A 21,577-nucleotide genomic window follows, 5' to 3' on the forward strand; every position below is an offset into this window, starting at 1 on the left:
ACCGTCTTATGAGACAATTTTATGAGATGGATCTCCGAATCGACCTAACTCGTAAAAAAAAGTATCACTTTTATGTCTAAAATATTATTTTTCATTACACTTATTGATCCGAAAAATCAGTCTCACGGATAAAAATATCCAAGATCGTCTCACAAGATATATATTGTTTTGCAAAATACATAGAGAGGGTTTTATTATATTAGCAAAATAAAACCCCAAATTCTTCAATTTCTCCATGAGAAATCCATCTCCCTCAAATTCTTTATTTTACAACGGTTCCCAAGCTCAAACGGGTAAAAAATACGCATATATATCGATACAATTGGCAAGCCCCCGTATCATAATCAATCAAAACAGAACGATATACAACAAATGAAATATGGTAAACTTTAAAATCGTTTAATGCAAAAGTGAAAAATTATTTGGTAATCAGAAAACTTGGGATCGATACGAATTGAACATAATCAGTCGTAGGTTTCGATCTATTTGTCGATCTGGTTGAGCTTGCCTAGACCCTTGCAGTTCGGACATACAATTTGTGGTACATCTTTTCTTGCTGCATTTGCTTTCAGGGTCGACCCCGATTTCCTCACAAACCCTGCTCCATCGCATACCGTGCACCTATAATTTAACAAATAAAATAAATAATAGCATTTACAGATTGAATCCAAACACATATTTAGTTCAACACATACACATTGTTTATCAAATACAAATTTCAATTCGTTATATCATTACAATTAGATTGTTATCGCACATTTGTTTATTCTATGCTACATCGAGTAAATTTTACGAGTAATAAAATATTAAATGATCAAACAATACATTATGATCTTAAAATACGATGTATACCATACCAACATTACCGACATTATAAAAAAAAGCAAGCTATTTATTTTCATAAATGTTAAGGACATTAAAAATTTAATGGTCCTACACGTTAACAAATAGAAAGGCCGGGTAAAATATAAAATAAAATAATACATTTAAATTATATAATAACTAATGTGTGGACACACTAAAAAATCAGTGTAATGAAATTAGAGTTGAGAATTCGTTACAGGTCTTTGCGGGAGAAGAGAATAGGGAAAGCGGTCCCGATCAACGCCACGGCGGCGGCGCCGGCGAACAGATAGACGGTACTGTCGGATGCAACGTCACCGGCGGCGGCGACCACCGTGAGAGGCTTTCTCTTCGAACTCTTTAGTGGAGTACATTGCGCAGAAAGCTTTGGACCCAAGAATGCTGAACGTGGCGCGGATTGGTTGATCGAACAAGTGGAGAAGAGGGCGATGGAAGCCATTTGTGAGTGAAGAATATTTAATAATCGTGGTTTATAGAAGTTTATGCTGCAAGAAATAAGTGGATAAGGATGGATAAACGAGCGCTGAGGAATCCTCGTGAGTTTTGGATAAAAGGGTGAGATTCACTTTGTATGACGTGTAATTTCCAGTCTTCATAAATCTTCTTCTGTTTTATTTATCTATAACGTGGGACATGCTCAGACAAGCAACTGATATGAGTCGAGTGAGTCTATTGGCTCATGTTCATATCCGGAAAAAAGTCCCAACAAAAAATTTTATGATGCTTGTTTAGGTTATCTCCTCTTACTCTCATGATACCTTGAAAAATCATTTCAAATGTATTTAATTTTTTTTTCATGATTTTTATGAAAACAAAAACTTGTGTGAGACGGTCTCACGGGTCCTATTTTGTGAGACATATCTTTTATTTGAGTCATCCATGAAAAAGTATTACTTTTTATGCTAAGAGTATTACTTTTAATGTTAATATCGATAGGGTTGACCGGTATAACAGATAAAGATTTGTGAGACCGTCTAACAAGACACCTAGTCTTTCATGAAATAACATATATATATTGATATCCCCATGGATGGGCCCACTACCCCCGGTCCATCCCTAGTCCAAATGGAAAATAAGCACATCAAGGGCCCAAGTATTCTTCTATAAATACCAGGTTTGAGTGTTCAGTTAATTCATTCACTATATTATTTTTCAGCAGCACCCCTAACTGCTCTTCATTTATATCCTCAGTCTTTGACTTGAGGGTCGAAGGGGTTACGCCAGGACACCCTCCTGGCCCCCTCCTTCTAACGGTCTTATTCGTGATTTCAGGCTCATGACAATTCCAAAACCTGCGTCTGGATTAGTGACACTTGTTGGAATCGGACCCTAAATTTTCTGCAAGGATATACACCCGTAAGTTTAAATGGAATAATTTTTTTAATTAAAAAACGAACACATTTTATTATCTTGATGTCCAACTTTTTAAATTTGACCTAGGTCCTGACAATCTCATGTACGACACTAAAAATGACATTATATAATTTATTTATTTTCAATATTAAAATTTTTATTTTTAACTAGGGGTAAGATGTATTTCAGGCAATTTAAAATAAGATATATGCAATTTTAGAAATAATACAGATGCTAAGATGTGGATAAAAATTAATTTTCTTATGTTTAATTTTAATATGTTATAATTGGAAATTTTATAATATTTAATGGGAGTGAAAAAAAACTACTTTTATGTGCGCATGATGGGCAGATGAATAATGTGATATCAAAATAGTGGGAAGAGACCATGTGTCGAGTAGGGATGGCAATTGGACGGGGCGAGGGCGGGTTTGCCATCCCCATCCCGTCCCCGAATTCCATCTCCACCCCCATACCCGCCTCGATCCTTGCTTTTTCGGGTTCGTTAAATCCCCAAACCCGAAACTTCGGGGAACAACTTTCCATCTTCATCCCTATCTCTGTTTAAAAAATTTTAATATGGCAATACGATGACGGATTCAGAAATTTTCTCCAACCAAAGCTTATTGTTATCTATTATTATTAGTGATAATATTAATATCAATATCAATATTAATAATACTATTATTATTAATATTTTAAAAAATAATAATAATATTATATTATTAATACTAATAATACTATTATTTTATTATTGATATTATTTTCGGGGCGGGTTCGGGAATGGTGGTAATAATCTCATACTCGTCTCGAACTATATAAGGGATTTAAAAAATCCCCGAACCCGAAAAAACCGGGGATCCCAAGTCTAGTTTCGAGTTTTCTTCGCAGGGCTCCAAACCCGTGGAGAAAGTTGTCATCCCTAGTGTCGAGCCAATCACAAAAGCCATGCCGTGACCGCCCACAGGCTGGTACGGAGGCACTATAACAAACACAAAGCTGGTGGAAAAGGAAAGAACCGAACCATCGTCCGAGTTGTTGAAATTAAAGGGGTTGGGATAAAAGGCGTGTCCTGTTTTCTGTTTGGTGACATTTGAGAGCCTTAACACGCCATCATCCATGCTCAAATTTGTTGATCTGAATCCCGTTGCAGGTGAAAGAAGGCTCGGAAGCTGCTAAGGCCATTAGAGGTGACAGAAACAGAGCTAAATGTAACAATCTCTTCACAAGATTTTTTTGAATTTTATCATTGAAAACAAAAAACAAAAAATTACATCGTTTTGCATTCAACGGCGGTCTCGAAAAGGGCACCATTTGTATTCTCATTTTTTTCAAATTTTTGATGTGAAAGGGCCACCAATTTGACATGGACAAAACCACGAGTCTTGTGGAGTAAAACATAAGCGGACCCAAATTTGACCTTGCTTAATTACCTACTGCTTCTGCAATTGTGGCAAAATGAATGCATTCAATGGCTACATTATTTCAGACGAAGCTTCATTCTTTGATACTCCCCGTGTAACGCCAAATCAATTTCAGTCATCTGTATAATTGAAATTATTCACACCCAATCAATTTGGTCATCTGTCTATTTGCATATCAAACTTAATTCGTTGTTTTCCCAATTTTTTTTTGTAAAACTAAAAATTACCAAAATACCATAATCAAAACAAAACCCATGTTCTTAAAAAAACAAATGAAAAACCCAAGCCAAATGCCGAGTACCCGTATCTCGATAGATCCATGAATAGGATCCTTACTTCTTTTTCTGAATCCACGTCAAATGCCTGGATCGACATGTTCAAAGTAAAGGATAAAATAAAGATAACGTTTTTGTTTTATCCCCGAATCACTTCTTGATCCCACCATACTGCAATCATTAAATCAATATAAAATATATATAGCCATAATTTTCATAGTAATCACTCGTACCTTGACCTCCACTAATGGCTGAGAAAGAAACCCGACCCGAAGATGTCTCCGACAAACTAGGGGTGTCAAAATTCGACACGACCCGTCAACCCGACACGACCTAACACGAAAAAAATCAGGTTCGAGTTCGGGTTTTTCGGGTTCGGGTTGAGTTGATTCGGGTTAGTGCCATGTTAGGCGGGTTTCGGGTTGGGTCGGGTTGGGCCGCGGGTTGACCCGCAAACTTTTTTATTGAAAATATTACCTATATTTTTATATATGGTATGTTTGAACAAAATTTATTGTATATTTATATGATAAATTTTCATCATTCAATATTTATTTTGCATATTTTTATTTTTTTAACAATTTTTTATTTGATTTAGTAAATATACTTTTAATTTTCTATGATTAAAGTTTCAAATTTAAATCGAAAATTTTGTTATTATATGTTTAAATTAAAATATTATTATTTTTTTGAATTTTTTTCATTAATTTTTTTTAAAAATTTTAAAATAAATAAATAAAATTCGGGTTAGGCGAGTTAGATGGGTTGAGTCGGGTTATACGGGTTCGTGTTCGGGTTGGGGGTTTTCGGATTGATTCGGGTTCGAGTTGAAAAAAAAATAAAAAAAATTTCGCGGGTTGACCCGAAACCCGACCCAACCCACCCGATTGACACCCCTGCGACAAACCATCCATCGACCCGCCATTTCCACCAGGTATCCAATTTTCTTGGTTGCTCTGTTCAAGATCCGTAATTTATGAATTGTTTTTTTTTTTTTGCAATATATAATTTTTTTAATCTTTATTTTTGAGTTAATATGATCAGCAGTACGAGGAAGTCATAGACGTGGGAAAACATCATGGGATGAAGTAGTGGGATTAACAGCAGATGAAGCAGAGAGGACGATTAAGGAAGAGATGGGTGAAGGGATCAGTATCCATGTGGTTCCACCCGATTCGTTTATCACCAAGGATTACCGAACGGATCGGGTCCGGATCTTCGTGGATCCCACTGGAAAAGTGTGTAGTACACCAAGGATTGGCTAAATTCGTCGCAATTTACATGTACTGATGCACTTCGAGTAAGCAACAGGAGACATATTAGTTCATTTGAATAATCGAGTTCGAACATCAGAATTCATAAATTATTTGGATGACATGATGAATACAATCTTGGCTTCTGTTACCATCCAAAATACAATAAATTTTTGTAAGGACTGCATCAAATTGAGGCAACAATTAACATGCCTATCTAGCTTCCCTTAAACTATTGACATGTAGGAAAGGGTGAGTGGAAATACAAGTAACCATGGATGTAGAACTCTGATCCACATCTCCACCAAAAGAACTAGTTGTCTTGTCGTACGAAGAAGATGCATACGAGTACAAATAATTTTCAAATCCCCCATCGACGTCGCTAGCACCCCCCGGTACCTTCACAATCTCATGTTCCATGTAACTCAGAACCTGTCTCGTAGTGGGTCGTCCCGTAGGATCGTTACTTGAACACATCAGTCCCAACTTAAGTACCATCAATACCTCATTCTCATCGAAATCGCCCTCCATTTGTTTATCAACCACATCAAAAACTCCCCCTTCTTTCCATTTCTTCCAAACGTAGTCCACCAAGACTAAATCTTCCGGATCAGATTTCGACTCGATTGGCCTACGCCCACACACGACTTCGAGTAATAAAGCCCCAAATGCAAATACATCAGAACTTGTGGTAGCTTTCCCGGTTCTTGAAAGTTCTGGTGCAAGGTAACCCAATGTACCCACCACTCGTGTCGTGCTCGGGTTCGACCCATGATCGTATAATTTTGCCAGTCCGAAATCTCCAAGTTTCCCATTCATCTCAATGTCAATTAACACATTACTGGCCTTAACATCCCTGTGTAACACAATCTGTTCATATCCTTCATGCAAGTACAGTAAACCAGCTGCGACACCTTTGATAATCTTGAATCTTTGATTCCAACTAAGCACATATTTTGGCTCATCAAACAACCACTTATCCAAGCTTCCATTCGGCATAAACTCATAGACTAAAAGAAGATCACCGCCGCATCTGCACCACCCGAGAAGCTGAACCAAATTTCTATGGCGGAGCCTGCCGATGCTGGAAATTTCAGACACGAATTCACGCACACCTTGTTTCGATTCATGCGAGATACGCTTTACAGCAACTTGGGTTTTCGGATGATGCAAAGTCCCTCGATAAACTCTGCCGAATCCTCCAGACCCGAGTAGCTCACTGTCCTTGAAACCTCTTGTCGCCTTCTTGAGTTCTTGGTACTTGTACCGGTGTGGGCCAATTTCAAGCTCCCATGATTCTATAACCTCAACATTCTTGATCTTTTTAAACAAGAAAATAGCAATCAAGATTGAACCGTGTCGAACTCAACCGCAAATATGTGGTTGGATGAGTTGCCAACATTGCTGGAATTCATCAGACCAAGGTACTGGCTCGGGAGAGACGAGTTCAATTCTTTGGAAGGTGAAATCGTGAAAGCCATGCCATGGCCGCCGAGTTTGGGGTACTCAGGGTGAATGGCAAAGGCAAAACAGGTGGAGAAAGAGAAGACGGCGCCGGTGGTTGAGTTTTTGAGCTGGAGCTGAGTGGAGAAGAAGGCGTGCCCTTTAAATCTGGAGCTCTCATTGGTTAATTGAAGGATGCCATTTTCATCTATCAGTGCCACCCCATTTAAGCTTATGTTGGATTTTGAATCGCTGAAACCTGTGTATGTGAAATCAACCACCTGAGATTGAGATTGAGATTGAGATTGGATTGAGAAGAAAGTGAAGGATAAGAAGACAATGAAGAAAACGGCCATCGCAGATTGATTAAGACTCATTCAAAGCTCAGATTTTTATTTGCTTGCAAAATTTTAATGTCTGAAGTTGGGCAGGAAGTGTTCTTAGCTGAGGGGTGAAGCAAGTGCATGGGTGAGATTTGAATACGGTATTGGTAGTGTCAGTGTTATGTATTATTATTTTTAATTATTAAATTTGATGTTGATTGAACTACTTATAATAGCCGTTAAATAAGTATTTAAGATATTTTTATAATTTTAAATAATTTCTTTAAATAAATAGTTTTTTTAGGTACCGTTTGGTTCATGGTATGAGATATATAGTATGGAAATAAGTAATATTTTGTAATAATAAAATAAATAGAAAATGATAGTTAATATAGTGTTTGATTTAATTGATTAAATTTGAGATAATATGATATTATGATTTTGTCATTGTTGAAAATATTAATAGAATAATAATAATATTATTTATTAAGGGTAATATCGTAATTTTATATTATTGATTTGATTGATGTGAGATAAATTATTACTGAATTTGATTGATGTGAAATAAATAATTAATAAGATTGATCGAGATAAATAATACTTATACAAACAAGTAATATGATAGGACTATTTATATTAGTACTTACAAGTACTTGAACTAAACAATAACTTAGTGTACACACTCTTTAATTTTAATTGTAAATGTGCATTGTGATAAATTAAATTATCCCTCCTATTTTGAGTGGTATGTTAACCTAATCAGCACATTTTCACCCGCCCTTTCATTAAACAAAAATCTGTGTGAGACGATCTCACTGATCGTATTTTGTGATACAGATATCTTATTTGAGTCATCCATGAAAAATTATTATTTTTTATGTTAAATTATTATTTTTTATTGTGAATATCGGTAGAGTTGGCCCGTCTCCAAGATAAAGATTCGTGAAACCGTGTCCGTTAGAAATGTAGGGTGTTAACATCCAATTATTGTTATTCTTTTCAAGAAAGCGTAATTATTTCTGAAATATTATATCGAATCACCTGGATACTATCACACAAATTCATTCGATGGAATTCTAAAGAGCAGTCTTTCCTTTTACCCGAGTGATACGGCAAATTTATCATATTGCGAACATTGTCACGGCATCTCCCATTATTAATAATTCTTTAATCACGACGAATCATGATATTTTCTTTGCACGGACAAGATAAGATGAGCGTCACCGTCAATATTTGGTGCTAAGATAGATCCAAGAACTAAAATGCATTAGTCCAAGCTCAACCCATTTACCTGCCTAGGCAAGACAGAAATATATATTGCTGAAAGGATTTGGAGTGATGCTGGAGAGTAGCTGTGTCAAAATTGATAGAGTCTGGGCCAGCTCTTGGCATTGGCATATTTAAATAAGCTGAAAGATGCGACTCACACGGTTGTATTTAGTTTAGGCATAAAAATTTAATAATCTGAAGTATATATCATAAGCAGTTAGGATACATTTAATAGCGACCATAAATCTTGGAATCACGTGGCAGGTGCTGCTCTGAGATAAGGTATTTTAAGGTTCCAAACAGATTCAGATGAATGTATGCACTGTTTGATACCTAATAAAAAAGAAACTAAGGTGTCATGAACCAGAATGGATGCAAAAATTGAGTAGATTTCTTATGATCAACCTCACACTTGAATGTATTAATGTATTTATTCTTCTAAAAAACCAATCAAGGTTCCCATCCAATGACAATCCACAACTCAACCCCATTCTGTAAAATCGAATCACAAGTACAATCATACACATGTCTGTCGATTTTCATGCCTACATACGCAACTCAACCCGACCAAGAGCTCTGCGATGGCGGCTTCTGTCTTCTCTTTATCAGAAAAATGCAATGTCTGCAACAAAAGAACACTAGGTTTCGAATCAAATTTCATCTTCTCGAAACTCCTCTCCATCTGCCACTTCACCGTGTTGTGAGCAACAGGTGCAAGCCAACCCAACATCTCGGTCATAGCCTCCCTCCATCCAATGGCCAGCAAAAAATCGTCTTCTGCACGTTTCATGTTCTTGCTAAGCTTTGTCCTGACAAGAACTTTCAGATTTTCAGGCAGCATTTGGTATAATGATTCACGATCAATATGATCGATGGAATTCAGTTGGATCCAGATACTTTTCTGCTAATAGAATCACTTTTGCATAATGCAGTGCTAGTCCCGAACCACCTAGAGTTAGAGGTCCCGCAGAGTGGAATAAACTCTTTTTCAAAAGGTTTTCAATAGATAGAACGCTATCATCTTGCTCAATGAAGAAAAGGTCAGACTTTTGGCTGTGAAACCTTACAAGACTAACCTTTGAAGCCATTGTAATAGGGCCCGAATGGGATGTAAACTGTTCCCTGACTGGTTCAATCATGGGCGTATCTGTTTGATTTTTAAAACAGCCGATGTTTTGGGATGAAAAAGTGGTAAGATTTGGAACATACTGCCGGAATACGGCACAGATTCTTACATATACAACGCACACAATTCTTGCCATTAGGCCAACACTTTTATCAAACGTCTTGCACCAAAGCGAAATTCCCTGGAAATAGTGAACCATTTTGCGCTGATTCACGAGTTTTTGAGTAAAAGAATCGAAATTCGACTTTATCAAATGCATCTTTTTGTTCTTCACTTGCCTCATCTTTTGTTCAGTAAGCTCCAACTCTGTCAAACCCTCCAATGCCGCGTGCAGACGCGAGGTGGCTGAGATCAATCTCTGCATTTTTCGCAGCATTTTTTCATTCAATCTGGACCCATACTCCAATTTCCGTGAATCAATGATCCCAAGTTTCAAATTCACATACGCCAGATCGAACCGATTAAGCCCAAAATCATTGCATTTCTTTCCGAGCCGAGAAACGGAGGCGGCAGCACGATCAAGATCTTCAAGCATTTCCTTGCAGGCGAGGCTCAACAGAAACTTTTCATCTCTAGAATTCAGAAACATAACTCCTTCAGAATTTAAAATCTCTTCTCTCAACTTGAAAATCTCTTCGTCGGAGAGGGATCTGTAAAGGGATACTAATCTTGCCATGATTTTGGCCGTTTCAAGTGATAGAATTCCTAAATTACATGATTTCTTCTTACTCTCAGTGCAGAAACTATCCCCTCGGCCACCCATTATATAGCCAATATCCGGTAACCAACCCATGTTATTGAATCCCACCAGCAGAAAACGTATCACTGTATTTCTTGAACAAAAATTAAAGCGCTTAAAAAATGCAGGTTATCGAGGAAGATAGAGGTGTTTTGAGCAAGGATAGGGGAGAAATGAAGGGGACGCTGCTTCTGAGGTTTCATGGAGGTGGGAGATCTTGCTACGATTAGTGTAGATTGTAGAGAAGAAAATGGAGAGCATGGAATGAGGTAGAGGAGGAATCAGTGTGGATCCAAGGTTGACCATCACATCAAAGGAATTATTGGATTTTAACGTTATTATATTGGATTGTCCGAACACAATCAAATGATGGAGAATACAAGGGAAGTGTTTGAAGAGTTCTTCTGTTGATGGTGCAGGCATGTATTGAGCCGTTGTGTATTCATCATTTATTTTATCTTTACTATAATATATATATATATATATATATATATATATTATAAGTTAATATTTTCATTTGTATTAATTATGTAGTTTTATGTCATAAGGCAGTGAGAAAAAATTAGGGTTGTCGAAAGAGGTTAAGTCATTCATGTGGCCCAGTCAACCTGGTTTAAATGTAAAAACTATCAAAATTGACGGATTCATCCTGTCACATAAAATAAATGAGTTGAATTGATAATTTTTCGACCCATCGATATTAATGAACCCTACCTAAACACGCTCCAGTTACCGTTTTAATATAGAAATTCTCCACTTACTATTTTACAGGATTTCGTATATATATAAAAAATTATTTCAGATATATCACACATAAACATGATATATATGTGCACCCACACATATATGTAAAATTAACTAATGTGATTCACAGGTTAAATATATTAAAGAGAAAATATATTTATCTGTGAGATGTGTCAACTCTACCGATATTCATATTAAAAAATAATACTCTTAGCATAAAAAGTAATACTTTTTCATGATGACTCAAATAAGATATATGTTTCACAAAATACGACCTGTGAGACCGTCTCACATAAGTTTTTGCCTAAAATTTATCACCTTTCAATGGATAAAAAAATAAAAAAATAAAATAAAATTTATTATTTTCTTGTTTTTCCACAAACATGTTGCATGATAAATAATAACAGATAATACACATATAACAATTCTTATTAACAACTATTATCTGATAAATAATTCGATTTAAACCAAAGATTCATGTCTGAGTTGTTTATAGATAATTTAGCACCGAAAAAATTTCAACAAAATCCCAATTAGAAGTCTTAGCGACAATATAGTAAGGTTGTTTGTATGGAAGGATTTGATTTGGAGATAGAGTTTTGATTGAGGAATTGATTTCAAAATCGATTTTGAAATGATATTAATCTTAGTTACATTTCAAATCTATATAAATAAATATATGAATGCATGTATTTGAAATTCACCCAACATAAATTCACGTGGATTGTGTTTGGATTGATGAATTAATTCAAATGTATATTGTGGTTTAGAGAAGTAATACCATAAATTTCAAATCCACCTCTTACATGTTTATATAGTATTTCATGTTGATTATGATGAATTTCTCGTTTAGATATTAATGATATTATTTGAAATACATTCTAATATGTATTACTAATGTGTAAATAAGTAAATTGTAAATATAAGATTTGATCTATCTTTTTAATTGTAATTAAATAATAAAATCATAATCGAACTCCTTGGATTTCAAATCCATCCTCTCAAGTTTAAGCCATCAAAATGATATGAAATATATGGTTTCAAATCCCTCGATACAATCAAACAATGTGAATTTATGATTTCTTTTACCCGTTATGTTTTTTATTTTCTTCTTCCTACCTTTTTTTTTTGTTGTTGGTATGAAAATTTAGAACTAATTGGTGCATATGTTTTAAAAGTATCAATTAAGTTCTAAAATTCTTGAAGTTGAAATAAGTTATGGTAAAAACATACATCCCGATTCTAGAAAATGCAATTAGTTGTTTTACTTTCGATGCTCTTTTTGCATTTATTTAATTAATTGCTAAACAAAGATAATCGAATGTCAATATATCTGGGAATTGAAGTCACTCATTGATCTAGAAATCAAAATCAGTAATATATTCTAGATAACAAAATCAATAATATTAATTTGGAAATAATTTAGTTGCTTTGTGTTAAGATTGGAATTTGAACCTAACTCAACCTTAAAAGCTACCTCAAGGGGAGATGATTGTCCAAGAGTATATATACAAGTCTTGGGTATTTTATCCAACCGATGTGAGACAACTAGCACACCACATGCTATCACGCCCATGAATGAATATGTGGAGCGTGAAGTTTACAAATGACTCAATTATGGACAGAACGAGTGACCCAACTATGGGCAGTCCAACATATAACGGTGGAATGTGAGCTCTGATACCATGTTAAGATATGAAATACAAATTATTTCCTATATACGTCTAAGATTAAGAAAATTTAACTAGAAATTCGAATTAAAATATTTTACGAATGATGAAGATAACTATCCTCATTTATTCTTGAAGCTACTTTGGTTTCATTTCACTAAACTTGAATTCATTACATTCAACGTTAAAATTTGAATACCTCGAACAAGATATATATCTTGAAATAATTCCAAGATCAAAATTTGAACTATCTCTTCATTGATGCACCATGATCAGGCTCAGGCCCTAGTCGGAGTTCCAGGTCGACTTCGACACGTGACACAGCTCGACTCAACCCTAACTCTTCCTCCACATGACCCTTCCCAAAATTTTTATCTCCAGGTTTCTCGCCAACTTGACTCACAGATGGCTCCTCAGAAAATAAAGGCAAATCACGTATAGGACGATCTTCTTCCACGACACGAGAGTCGTCATCTTTTTCAGGAATACGCGAGTACTCTTTTGTATCTGTCTCACTTGGAGAACTTGATTTATGGCTAGTTGAAGAATTAAACTCCGTAGGGGGACTATCTCCACGATCTGTAGTCCTGTTGATCTCCAAAGAGAGCAAATTTTCGCACGAAAATTCCTTGAGTTTTGCTCGATCTTTTCTATGGACATTCATGTGCCCACCTAATGCTTGAGCGTTAGAAAATCCTCGTTTGCAGAAGGTGCATTTATATGCTTTTTCGTGTCCTAAATCTTTCGCAAAATATTGGACATCGCCTCGCGTAATTCTTTGATCGGAGTTCTTGAAGTTTGAGGGATCAAGATCCATTGCAAAATAATGGAGGAATTAAAGAAGTGACATTGGTAAAATGAATAATATTTCGATTGAGTCAAATGGTCGGTTGAGGTACTTAATATAGAGAACTATAGGAAGCGTGCTAAAAATTTAATTTAATTTAATTAATTTATGCAGTATTATATTGATCAAGTGTACGCAAGGCGGCCACATTTTCCTTCCAATCGCTTTCTCTAAATGTACTTGATCGGCAATATTAATTCTACCTAGACTTCCTGCCCAATTTCAGATTAATATTAGCATTCAATCAAATAATATTCTTACATAAAATATAATCAAATGTTGGTACAAATTAGACAATTTCCCACAGTAAGTAGGTCTGAACCCAAGATTAATTTTTTTAAAAAAAAAATTGAATTCAAGGTTTGATTGGGCTTTGAGGTTAATGCATCCTATTTTTTAATTTTTTTTTTTAAATGTAGGAAATGTTACATAATTCTTTCCAAAAGTACATCCAAAAATTCATCACGAGATAAATTAGCGGACCAAAAATGTTATTTTCGAAAATATATAATCCATGCTCAAACCTATTTATATGTATGAAATGTTCGGTAAGTTCTTCTGGAATGCAGGCACGGAGACTTCTTATATCAATGTAATAATACTATTTGTTTAGTTAATTAAGTTTATGTTGGTCCTAATTGGTAACCTGTATAGGAGACAAGCGAAAAAAAGAAGAGTCAATAAAAGTTTTCCTGTCTGGACTACGATAGCACTTCCCAATTGACCATTCTCCAAATGTATATATATTTTTTTTTTTCACGAAAGAACATTGATCAAATTATATCGATTCGTTTAATTAACTTGTCCGGCCACAATAATTATTGACCAAATCTGTCCATATGGATCATAATACAACTTTATTTTATATCTGTATTAAAAATTAAAATGGAAGATATGAAGTGATATTAATTAATTAATGTATTTTTAGGAACATTTATATTTAAAAAAATTAAGAAAAGCTGGAATACAATTTTTCATTGAAGAGCTGACGATTGTCTCGCCGGACACTTCTTCGTATTTATATTTGGGAACCAATTTAACTTTAATTGTATTTATCATTAAAATTGAAATCAAGGTGGTTTTGGAATGGTTCAATGATGTGTCAAATGGTTCAATCAACAGTTAGTTCGGCTCTATATACTCAGGGGGCGGGAGTTAAAAGTACGTAGAATTGCGTCTAACTATACTCCAAAAACCAACTCAAAATCAGATAATTGTTCAAGTCCATACATACAACTATACACACATCATCACGCTCAAGAATGGACCAACTGGAACACAAAGTTCAGCATATATTAGTGGATATCGCATAAAAACAATCCAGCACATAACGTCGTTTTCCGAATTTAATGATAATCATTAAGTAGCTAGGATTATTTAATGATCACAAGGACCAGGTTTTATAAATAAGTATCGATTGTACTGTTTGGCTGGCTTTATTACGTCTGGATTTGGTTGCCTTCTTTCAGATCTAAGGCCACACCAACCATTATTAATTATATTACATAGTGAGTGCAAGGTGATCATTATTTAAATAATTAAATATTTAATTTTTAGAAAATAGTTATACTTATATTTTGTCCCTTCAATTCATGAGTTTCCGGAGATCAGCCCATGTAGATAACGTCAGTATGCATGTGTAGTATGACAGCAACCTATTTCGTGCTCGAGACTAGTTTATTGTGAAAGTCTACACGTAATTTTGTAGAAATTAATATGTATTTAAGTTGATGATGACACTTAACTCACTAATTACCAAAAATACTTTCAAAAAAATTTGTAATTAAAAGTGATTATTTATATTGTTGAAAAAAAATAATTGCTCGTGGGCTTTTATTCCTCCTCTAAATAGCTATTGGACTTGGGTCATTTTGTTCTTTTAGGTCCATTTTCTTGAATGACTTATCTACGAAAGTGTGCAGGCTCGTTTATTGTTAATAGGCGACGGCTAGATTTTTCTCTCAATATTAGAGACTCGAATGATTTCCAGAAAAAGAAAAAGAAAAGAGAGAGAGAGAGGTCGCAATTCCATATTTTCTTTTATTAAAAAATCCCTTCCCATATAAATTTCTGAATCTCCTGTTGTAAATAGGTCCGTGAGTTCATGCCCTTAGATTCTAGTCTAGGGTAAAACATTAAGTCGCAGTCCTTTTTTTATAAATACCGCAGTTGGTGATTGGAAACCTTGTCATAGGATATTTAAATTCTAGGTAAAATGTCGATTTTAGTCGTGTATGTATTGAATTGTAATATTTTTAGTTATGTATCTTTTATTGAAACGATTATGATTGTGTAACTATATTTTAATGATCAATTTTTGACATTTTTATTAAATCATGTAACTAAATTACTAATGTTATTGTTAAATTTTTATAATTTCATGGTTAAAAAAATTCTTGTAACATTTACCACGTATGTTTAACAGTGTAATTAAAATTCTATTCTTTGTTAGATATTCGAACTTTTGGAATTGTTGCCTTCTAAAAGATTTCAATAATGCTCTATATATATTTATCTAGCTAACTTGTGTCAGACCAAAGACATCAAGGTTACCAAACTTTATTACCCTACCGATATTCACAATAAAAAAAGTAATACTCTTAGCATAAAAAGTAATACTTTTCATGGATGACCCAAATAAGATATTCGTCTCACAAAATACGACCTATGAGATCGTCTCACACAAGTTTTTGCCATGTTGTTATTAATTACAATAATAAACACACACACAAACACACACACATATATATATATATATATATGTATATATGTACGTATATGTATATATGTATGTATATGATCATAGTGTGATCACTCTATTCAAACCAATAAATATTACCTAACGATCACGGGAGTCAAGATCTCGTATCGCCATGGATATTAAATATACATATAGCTTTCGAATTACTTTATACTAAACTACTATTTCGACGCAAGCTGCTAATTTTTGGAATCAATATTAATTACAAAATAATCCGTAGCTCTAAGTTTCCATATTTTAATGGGATTCTTGGAACTAACAAATGCTCTACAAAGAGCAATCTTATTTATACACATTGCTTTCTCTAAATTCCTCTAATATTACAGATAAACATATCTGAATCCCCCCATGTGCACTGCTCTGATCCTTCGCTTCAACTTCACTTAAATAAAATGTTTCTGCAATTCGTCAGAAAATAGTTAATTCTCGTTAATTTCCTAAAGAGGACAGACAACAAGTAGTATTTTCTTACACTTATTTGTACTCATCTTCGATAATATCAAAGAGAAATGTCTGTTTCTATGTTCTTGATCAAGGCATATGCCTGGTGGCTGGCTATTCTGTATTAGTAATATTATTATTGATCGAGTATTGCTTGTTATATATATATATATATATATATATGGCTTGTTATGCTGTATTCCATAAGTATCTTAAACCCAAGTACGCATCAATAATTCGGATATATAGTAAATAATATAAAATCGGAAGGAGCGAAAGAATGCAAAAACTATGTACAAGTTCTAACATGATTAATAAATAATCAAGGGCAAGGTATTAATTTTATCCATATGAAGACATGAAATCGGTAATGATTTAATATAAACTAACTGCTAAATATTCAAAATATATATATTTTAGCTATTATATATTATGCAGCTAGGGCTGTGGTTTGTTAAGAAATATTACTGAATATTCCTCATTCTTGCTCAATAATTAATATTCATTAATTAGTATATTATTTATGTACTCGAGAAATAAAATAAATTAAAAGTGAAATAATTCGCAGAGAAAGAAACAGAAAGACGCCCAGTTAACCCGTAAGACTCAATGATGCAACAATATTCTGTTTATGAATAGAAAAGGGTCGTATGTTTATAATACTTAAATGGATTGATTCCTTTTAGTTGGTGGCAAATTTTTGGAAGCATTGAGTAATTAAAGAAGGAAGAAAAGTGAAAGAAGGGACGACAACTGCATGGATTTATATGCTTTGCTACAAACAGATTTGGTGATAATAATACAAAGATAAAGGGAATCCATGTTGTGTTGTATCCGACTTATTATTTGTACTTCAATATACATGAAAAACCAATCTGTCTGTGCATGTTTCATATATATATATATATATATATATATGAGTTGATTTTAGAATGTCAGAGGGGTAACTTCATAGGAAAAGTAAAAGGGATTTTACTTCAATCCATATATGCACTAATATCAATGCTTTTTCGCTATGTTTTTCTTGTATAGAGAGTAATATAAAATTAGACATTCTTTTCTTTAAAGTGTGAAATGGCAACTTATTTCTATCAAGTTCAATAGAATTTTTTTTCCGGTACGTCCGCAGATTTACTGTACCTGGATTTAGGATCCAAATAAATCGTGTCTTTGGAAAATGATAATTAGAAACTCAAATCTAATATATAACAATAGTTCTTTTTAGGTCATTTGGATTAATTCTAACCCAAAAATGCATTTTAAATGCATTAATGATCTTCAATTTCTTCCATTTTAATTTCTCTTTAAATCCATATATGTCCATTCAAAATTCAGCCTTAAATTAGAGCACACGAGTCAACAATCAATTTAATTAAATGCTGATAAAAAAAATTGCTCTTAGCCTAATTAAATCATAGTACAAGAATTATCTTGTTGCCGAGACTCCTGGGAAGAATTCATTATTAGATTTCCTGTGAAATTTCTTTTCTTGATATAATCATATACGTAAGAACATCTTCATATTAAATTGTCAATATTATATTTAGTATAACTTTGAGATAAAGAGTGCATACACTCGTCGCTCCTATATATATATATATATATATATATATTCTTGGGTACTGAGAAGGAAAATGACTTCAAATTCAGGTAGACGTGAGGGATTTGATAATGGGATGAATTAAACTCATGATTTTCTCATCTTGCAGCCACCGGCGTTTTCCAGGAATTTGCACGACTAAATTAAATGTAACTTCAAGTATATCTTCGAGGGAGAAAATTTTGATATATATTTTGTTTTTCAGAAAAAATAACACATAAAATTCGAATGAATTAGACTTTGAACACAATCGATTCATGACTGCAAATACGTACGGCAACTAAGAATCCAGGGAGAAACAGAAAATATTAAACAGAATGAAGGTGCCAACTAAAGCAGCACGACCAAATAGAGGCAGCAAGCAGCCCGGTTGGGCGCTAGAGCTTTATAAGAGTTTAGAGGAAATCTTTCATCTCAGTTTCTTCTGAAATGAACGATACAATTTAACACAAGGTATGTAATTCTTTGGTTTAAAACGAAACAAATTGATTTGCAGCTAATTACTTCACCTTTGGAGCGTCACCAAGCCTTAACTCGAGATCCAATTCCTCTACAGAACCCGAATTCAGTTTAAACACATCTGTTTCACGAAATCTACCCTTTTTACTCGATTGTTGGAAGAAACTTAAGGGCTTGGATTCGATTCTCCTCCTCTTACAACCGCCAACTTCTTCATCATTTGATCCATTCATATCTGTTAGACAAACTTCCAAGTCCAAACTCACTGATAAATCCACAGTAGAATAATCTTCCGTAGAATTAGTCTCAATTATAAACGCCGATTTCTTTTCTTGCTTCTTGATCGAATCCAGAACACGATCTTTTTTATCTGTGACAAAACTTGACCAAGAGGGATGAGTAGATGAAACCTTGGTACTCTTCAAATTTTGCTGGAATACTGGGGAGAAGAAACTGTGGGCTGGTGTATCTTTTGTAGCAGGAGGTGATGGAACCCTAATACTGATATTTCTTGGGTCTGAAACCAAAGTATCAGAAATTTCAAGGTTAGGGTTTTTGTACAAGAGAGAACATATTTGAGATGTGTAATTAGCAGCAACTCTATCAGTGCTGGAAGAAATAGTTGGAGATTGTTTTAATCTAGCCCTTTCTCTTCTGTGGACATTCATATGGCCTCCTAGAGCTTGAGCTGACCTAAATTCTCTTCTGCAAAAGCTGCAAGAATAAGATCTTGGTGGCCAAACACACCCTCCAAGTGTTCCGGCTGCATCAAATGCGAAAGCCTGTTCTTCCCACGAATCACTGTAAGAATTCATAGCCGCCGACACAATTTGAGGATTCGGATCTGGTGTTGTTTTAGCCCATATCCAATATCTTGCTTCTTCCATTAGAAAAAAGAACAAGAAGAAGAAGACCTAATATACTAAAGGCAGCGATTAATTTTAGGTTCCTAGGAAACAAAATAAGGTTGTAATGAATGAAGAATGATGACAATTCTACGTCTTAGTAACTGAGAAGATAATTAATTTACATAGGTATCTGTGAAGAATTCATAATGTTAAAATGATTAGCAGAAGATGACCAGATTTTTGACGAGACAGGCGTGCGTGGGTAATGGTCACTCTAAAGTAATGTTTGTAGAAGTTTATTTTAATACAATCTCTAAACATTTCATTGACTATAAATTTGGAAACACCTAAATAACTTCTTGTAAACATTATCTAATTTTGGTGGTTTCATGTAGCTAATGAATCTTGGCCAAAACTTGTGTGAGACGGTCTTACTAGGTCGTATTTTGTGAGACAAATCTCTTATTTGTATCATCTATGAAAAAATATTACTTTTTATGCTAAGAGTATTACTTTTTATTGTGAATATCGGTAGAGTTGATCCGTCTCACAGATAAAAATTCGTGATACCGCTTCACAACATACATACTCATGAATCTTTGTAATTTTGTGATTATTTGAAATTATATTTAGGCGAGGGTGGATCATGGAAGTAGACCCTAGATATATTATGATGGGGGCATATATAGCATGGAAATTGGACACAAACTTATAAGATTGCGTGATTGCATGATGATGTCTTGATTTGAATTTCGTATAGTTGGTGTTATTCATACGTAAAAGGCGAATTTGGCATAACGATTAGTAGGAAAACGAACTTGATATGTGATCGATTTGAGATCGTTTGACTGATAAATGTGATGTTTATGATATTAAGAACCTAATTAAGGAGTAATTGTTTGGAGTTTTTATTTTATTTTCTCTATCATTATCATATACATTATCCGATCTAATTCAACATGAATACAAAATTGGTTTTGGTGCTAAATCAATAATTTATATCAATACAACATGCACATGGTTGAACTCTATTACATTTGTAAATTTTGTGTGTGTGTGGACTAAATCATAACTGGAGACGTCGTCCTATATATATTATGACCTGAAGCCCATATGTGTGCTTATTGGAAGCTAAGGCCATTCGAAAAATTAAATAATTGATTTTTATTTTAATAATTAGTATAATATATTATATATATATATGTATGAAAGTTTGAAGCCAGCAAGGGCACTAAATAATAACAATATTCGTAACGTAGATTGCAAAATTTGACAGTCAAATTGAGAATGCCACTGGCTTGACTAAAGAGAATCTTTTGGATTTTGAGTGTTCGCAAATGATGTGTTGTTGACCAAAGGAAATCAAAATTCGAACATATGACCAAATTTGCAAAGAGATAAATATGTATGATTAAAATTGTAATTTTTTTTTTCAATATTTGACTGGAAATATATATATATATATATATATATATATATATATATATATATAATTTTGGTATGCTGCACATCTACCATACACACCTATGTGAGCACCGATGAGGTGTCACTCACCCATTGGATGTGATGAAGTATAGAAAAATTGCGCATCCAATGGGTGAGTGACACATCATCGGTGCTCACATAGGTGTGCACGGTAGGTGTGCAACATAAAATAATAATTATACGAATGAGATTGTCTTTATTGAGACATTCTACTTAACACGAGTGTCTTCATTCTCAACTTGTTTAAATAAATAATTCATGCACCCCAGAAAAATTTTATTTTCTTGTTTTCGCAAACAAGACAACTAGTATGAAAGAGAGACCAATTGATTTACAAAGGAGAAATGGATAATAAATGTTTATATATTTCTCTAAATTAATTTTTTTTTAAAATAATTTTCTTTTGTCTATGATGCAAGCACGAAATGGATAATATTTGTTGCAATCCATGATAATATTCATTGCGCGAAATGGATAATATTTTACAAAGGAAAAATGGATTATAAATGTTTATAGCTTCTCAAAAATCTCCCCTCAGTTTGTAAATTATATTCGAGTAGATTTCTTGTGAGACGGTCTCACGAATCTTTATCTGTTAGACGGGTCAACCCTACCGATATTCACAATAAAAAGTAATACTCTTAGAATAAAAA

At 33.9% G+C, this 21,577-nt stretch overlaps 4 protein-coding genes and 1 pseudogene across 4 annotated transcripts; all 5 read right to left on the reverse strand.

The window, feature by feature from the left end:
• Positions 1–294: 294 nt before the first annotated feature.
• On the reverse strand, positions 295–1,366 carry LOC142529869 (uncharacterized). Its single transcript, XM_075635552.1, has 2 exons — positions 1,062–1,366; positions 295–621 (listed from the first exon to the last, which is right to left on the reverse strand). Exons 1-2 carry the CDS (start codon positions 1,301–1,303, stop codon positions 483–485), a joined length of 381 nt encoding a protein of 126 aa, XP_075491667.1. The 5' UTR covers positions 1,304–1,366; the 3' UTR covers positions 295–482.
• A 3,891-nt stretch (positions 1,367–5,257) lies between these two features.
• LOC142529580 (L-type lectin-domain containing receptor kinase S.4-like) lies at positions 5,258–7,118 on the reverse strand (annotated as a pseudogene).
• Positions 7,119–9,064: 1,946 nt separating this feature from the next.
• Positions 9,065–10,123, reverse strand: LOC142528531 (protein PSK SIMULATOR 2-like). Its single transcript, XM_075633578.1, has one exon. The coding sequence runs from the start codon at positions 10,121–10,123 to the stop codon at positions 9,065–9,067; it is 1,059 nt and encodes a 352-aa protein (XP_075489693.1).
• Positions 10,124–12,730: 2,607 nt separating this feature from the next.
• Positions 12,731–13,300, reverse strand: LOC142528532 (uncharacterized). The gene has a single exon (XM_075633579.1). The coding sequence runs from the start codon at positions 13,298–13,300 to the stop codon at positions 12,731–12,733; it is 570 nt and encodes a 189-aa protein (XP_075489694.1).
• A 5,140-nt stretch (positions 13,301–18,440) lies between these two features.
• On the reverse strand, positions 18,441–19,692 carry LOC142529605 (zinc finger protein 10-like). The gene has a single exon (XM_075635178.1). It carries the CDS (start codon positions 19,476–19,478, stop codon positions 18,633–18,635), a length of 846 nt encoding a protein of 281 aa, XP_075491293.1. The 5' UTR covers positions 19,479–19,692; the 3' UTR covers positions 18,441–18,632.
• Positions 19,693–21,577: the final 1,885 nt, after the last annotated feature.

Source organism: Primulina tabacum, chromosome 16 (genome assembly GCF_025594145.1).
Source record: "Primulina tabacum isolate GXHZ01 chromosome 16, ASM2559414v2, whole genome shotgun sequence".
NCBI classification, from domain to species: Eukaryota; Viridiplantae; Streptophyta; class Magnoliopsida; order Lamiales; family Gesneriaceae; genus Primulina; species Primulina tabacum.